This window comes from Octopus bimaculoides, chromosome 28 (assembly GCF_001194135.2).
Source record: "Octopus bimaculoides isolate UCB-OBI-ISO-001 chromosome 28, ASM119413v2, whole genome shotgun sequence".
NCBI classification, from domain to species: Eukaryota; Metazoa; Mollusca; class Cephalopoda; order Octopoda; family Octopodidae; genus Octopus; species Octopus bimaculoides.
In genome coordinates, this window is record NC_069008.1 from 12,545,821 (window position 1) to 12,551,313 (window position 5,493).

Sequence of the window (5,493 nt, forward strand, 5' to 3'; positions counted from 1 at the left end):
AATTAATGTGCAAGTGGCTGAGCACTCCACAGACACGTGTACCCTTAACGTAGTTCTCGGGGATATTCAGCGTGACACAGAGTGTGACAAGGCTGACTCTTTGAATTACAGGCACAACAGAAACAGGAAGTAAGAGTGAGAGAACGTTGTGGTGGAAGAGTACAGCAGGGTTCGCCATCATCCCCTGCCGGAGCCTCGTGGAGCTTTAGGTGTTTTCGCTCAAGAAACACTCACAACGCCCTGTCTGGGAATCGAAACCGCGATCCTATGACCGCAAGTTCGCTGCCCTAACCACTGGGCCATTGCGCCTCCACGAAAATTGACAAAAATCAAAATTATTTTTTTGATATTGAAGAAAGTTCATTTTATTCCCTAATTTTATATTTATCCTTTTTTCTCATAATTTTTTATATTTCCTTACAGAACTCCCTTTGTAAAATTGTAAGAAATTCCACATGTGTTATGAAAAAAATATCCTATAATGTATTATTCTTTTACTTGTTTCAGTCATTTGACTACGGCCATTCTGGAGCTCTGCCTTGAAATGTTTTACTTGAGCAAATTGACCCCAGAACTTATTTCTTAAGCCTAGTACTTATTCTATCGGTCTCTTTTGCCAAACTTCTTACTTACACGGATGTAAACACACCAACACCAGTTTTCAAAGTGGTGATGGGGGGACAAACACAGACACAAAGGCACATATGCATATATATATATATATATATATCATCGTTTAACGTCCGCTTTCCATGCTAGCATGGGTTGGACAATTTGACTGAGGACTGGCAAGCCAGAAGGCTGCACCAGGCTCCAATCTGATCTAGCAGAGTTTCTACAGCTGGATGCCCCTCCTAATGCCAACCACTCCGAGAGTGTAGTGGGTGCTTTTACGTGCCACCGGCATGAGGGCCAGTCACACAGTACTGGGAACGGCCTCGCTCAAAATGTATTTTTTACATGCCACCTGCACAAGAGCCAGTCCAGCGGCACTGGCAACGACCTCGCTCGAATGATTTTCTAAAATGCCACCAGCACAAGTGCTAGAAGGCAATGCTGGTAACAATTACGCTCAAATGGTGCTATTTACAGGCCACTAGCATGGAAGCCAGACAGCTGCTCTGGCATTTGAACATGCTCGGACAGTGCTGTTAGTGCTCCACTGGTGCAGGTGCCAGTCATCGAATATGGTTCGATTTCGATTTCACTTGCCCCAACAGGTCTTTGCAAGCAGAGTTTATGTGTGTGTGTGTGTATATATATATATATATATATATATATATATACACACACACACACACACACACACACAATGGGCTTCTTTCAGTTTCCATCTACCAAATCCACTCACAAGGCTTTGGTTGGCCCGAGGCTATAGTAGAAGACACTTGCCCAAGGTACCACGCAGTGGGACTGAACCCAGCACTATGTGTTTAGGAAGCATGCTTCTTACCACACAGCCACGCTTGCAATCTAGCCATGCCTAGTAAAAAATATGTTCTGTTTGTATTTACATTCATAAGCTGTGAAGTTAAGAAGTTTGTTTTGTAACCACATGGTTTGAGGTTCAGTCTCAACACACAGCACCTTGCGCATGTCTTCTATAGCTCTTGGCCAACCAATGCCCTGTAAATGAAACTGTGGGGAAGCCCATTGTGTGTGTCTACCAAATCCACTCAGAAGTCTTTGGTCAGCGAGAGGCTATAGTAGAAGATACTTGTCCAAGGTGCCATGCAGTGGCACTGAACCCAGAGCCATGTCATTGGGAAGTAAGCTTCTTACCACACGGCCACACCTAAGTCAGATACATCAGTCCCAGCACTCAACTGGTGACTTATGAAAGGATGAAAAGCAAAGCCATCCTTGGCAGGATTTGAACTCAGAGACCAAAGATATGCTGCCAAACAATTTTTCCTATACTCTAATGATTCTCCAGCTCACAGCCTTACTGTAGTTTAATATATTAGAAAATCTAAAGGTAAAGCCAAAGTCCACAAACAAGTAGACTTAACAGAATTTTAATATGTTAAAGAGTAAAGTTCATTTATAAGGTAAATGTTTTTACCCACAGTTTAATTAAATAGAAATGTAAAATTTGCATTGTTGATTCACTACTTTAAGTATCCTTTATATTTTATGCTTTACTGTTTCAGAATATCTGATGACACATAATATGTTTACATCAGACGCTTCAACAATATTTATGAAAATCTTTTAAAGAGTAGATGAAATGCTACACTGAACAGATATACGCCTGTTTATAGTTGAATAACCACCTGGAATCTGCAGAAATAATTTACATTTGCATATTAAGCTTGGATAAAAGTATATATAAAGGATTTTCAGAATTTTCTGATATTCAACAAAGATTACTGTTAATGAAAATGTAGGAGTAAAGATATTTGTTAGAAACATTAATGCAAACACATAAAATATATACTCCTGTGGTGGAAGGAGAGAAATTATGGCGAGTAAATCAATTGTGAACAAGGCTAAATGTAAAACACAGTCTAAAAGGATTGATTTTCTTGATGGAAAACTGAAAGAGAAAGGGAAAACACCATATCACTGTGATATTTGTGATAAATCATTCTCTAGAAGCAAAAACTTTACTAAACACAAACAAAGTCATACAGGAGAGAAGCCATATCACTGTGATATCTGTGGGAAATCATTCTCTAGAAGTAATAACTTAACTATACACATACGTATCCATACAGGAGAGAAGCCATATAACTGTGATATCTGTAGTAAGTCATTTTTTCAAAGAGGTCACTTAACTAAACATCTAAATGCTCATACAAGAAAAGAGCCATATGACTGTCATATCTGTGGTCAATCATTCTATCAAAAAGGTCAGCTAACTAAACACATGCATATTCACACGGGAGAGAAACCATATTATTGTGATGTCTGTAGTAAATCATTTGCTGAATTCAGTGACTTAACTAAACACAAACGTATTCACACAGGTGAGAAACCATATCAGTGTAATATCTGTGGTATATCATTTTCTCAAACAGGTCACTTAACTACTCACAAACGTATTCATACAGGAGACAAACCATACAGCTGTGAGATTTGTGGTAAATCATTCTCTCAGAAAAGTCACTTAACTATGCATAAATATATTCACACAGGAGGAAAACCATTTCACTGTGATATCTGCAATAAAACATTCTCTCAAAATAGTGATGTAACTCGACACAAACGTATTCATACAGGTGAGAAACCATATCATTGTGATATCTGTGGTAAATCATTCTCGGGATGTTTTGAATTAAATAGACACAAACGTATTCATACAGGTGAGAAACCATATCACTGTTATATCTGTGGTAAATCATTCGCTCAAAGTCACCAGTTAACTGATCACAAACGTATTCATACTGGAGAGAAACCATATCACTGTGATATTTGTGGTAAATCATTCTCACAAAGTAGTGTCTTAACTTCTCACAAACGTATTCACTCAGGAGAGAAGCCATATCACTGTGATATCTGCAGTAAGTCATTCTGTCAAAGTGGAGAATTAACTAGACACAAGCGTATTCATACAGGGAGAGAAAACACTCACTGATTTCTATAGTGAAACAGGAATAACTTACTTAAACACTTATTCATACAGAAGAGACCCTATCTTTGTGATAGCTGTGCTAAAATTGTTTTGTCAAAAACGTCTCAAAGTTTGTATACACACAAGTGTAACCATTGCAATATGAAAATTCTTTCTCTTACATAACAAGTGTAATTACATAGGAAAAAGATATAACAGTGTAGTAACAACCTCCCAATATCTTTTTCATAACCATATCTATATCTATAATGGCACAAGGTTCAGTGATTAGAGCATTGGGCTCACAATCATGAGGTAGTGAGTTTGATTCTCAAACTAGGCTGTGCGCTGTGTTCTTGAGCAAGACACTTTATTTCATGTTGCTCCAGTTCACTCAGCTGTAGAAATGAGATGCAACGTCACTGGTGCCAAGCTGTATCGGCTTTTGCCTTTCCCTTGGATAACATCAGTGGTATAGAGAGGGGGAAGCTGATATGCATGAGCAACTGTTAGCCTTCCATGGAAAACCTTGCCCAGATTCATGCCTAAGATGGGAACTTTCTAGGTGCAATACCACGGTCATTCATGACCGAAGTGGGGTCTTTACTTTTTGTCTCTATCTACTCCCATGAGAAAACTTCACACTGATATTTTTAATAAAAACATTCCCTTAGAATAGTCATTTATACTGTGTTTTTGTCTTTGGTATGCAAGATTCTTGATGTGAAGCCATGTGCTGAAACTAATTTTGTTGTATCTTGGGAGGGTCATAATGCCAATAATAAAGTCATAAGCAGGTTCTGTTTTACTTCCATTGTTATTACTAGACCTTTACCCATCACTGCACCGCTGGTAAAAAGATTTGTTCATCATGCACATACCTTCTTTTAATAGTAGACTGTTATATAGTGAAAGTCTCATTAGCTATTATGGTGACAACAGTCTACCTATTTATCTTTCACACACATTCTCTCTCTCTCTCTCTCTCTCTATCTATCTATCTCTTTCTCTTTGTATTTCTCTCTCAGCAACAATAACAACCTGTCATTAACAGTCATCCAATTAATTAATCAACTGTTTTATTAATCGTTTGGTTTGTCAATCAGCAAAGCTTGCCAGTCTTTTTGTTGCCATTCACAACCTTATTATTAACATGCTCTCTCCATCCTTGTAATATATTTGCAGAGGGATGAAAATACTATTTTTATTTGAAAATGTAGGTAAATGTTATGCAAATGTATTTTCATAAATCTGGGATCATATTTTTCGTATAGTGTCAGTATCACATAGAAAGCACCTGTGCTGACCCCATGTATAGAGCATCTGTGCCAGTGCCACGTAAAAAGCACCTGTCACACACTGTAAAGTGGTTGGCATTAGGAAGGGCATCCAATCAGAGAAACCAAGCCAAAAGAGACAATTGGAGCATGAATATCTCTCCAGCTGGCCAACCCATGTCAACCAAAGCCATGTGAGTAGATTTGGTAGACCAAAACTAAAAGAAGCCTCATGCCAGTCAGGCAGCACTGACATCGGCCACAACTACGATTTACATTTTAATCGAAATCAATATAGAAATCGTAGTTGTGGCCGATGCCAGTGCTGCCTGACTGGCACCTGTGCTGGTGGCACGTAATAAGCACCATTCAGGCATGAGTTGATGCCAGTGCCACCTGACTGGCTCCCCATGCCAGTGCCATGTAAAAAGCCCCATCCGGACATGGTCGATGCCAGTGCCCCCGCACTCCTCGACTGGCTCCTGTGCTGGTGGCACATAAAAAGCACTCATTGCACTCTCAGAGTGGTTGGCATTAGGAAGGGCAGCCTGCTGGCTTGCCAGACCTCAGTCAAACCGTCTAACCCATACCAGCATGGAAAACGGATGTTAAACGGTGATGATAATATGTGTATGTATGTGAGTGTTTGTGTTTGTCCCC

General features: G+C 39.3%; 1 protein-coding gene across 1 annotated transcript in view; it reads left to right on the forward strand.

Annotated features, from left to right (window-relative positions):
• LOC128251117 (zinc finger protein 271-like) overlaps positions 1-4,238 on the forward strand; it is a 22,624-nt gene extending 18,386 nt beyond the window's left edge. The window contains exon 3 of the mRNA XM_052977532.1: positions 2,856-4,238. Within this exon, the coding sequence (XP_052833492.1) occupies positions 2,856-3,580 (725 nt within the window). The 3' untranslated portion in view covers positions 3,581-4,238. The remainder of the gene's footprint in view (positions 1-2,855) is intronic.
• The last annotated feature ends 1,255 nt before the right edge of the window (positions 4,239-5,493 follow it).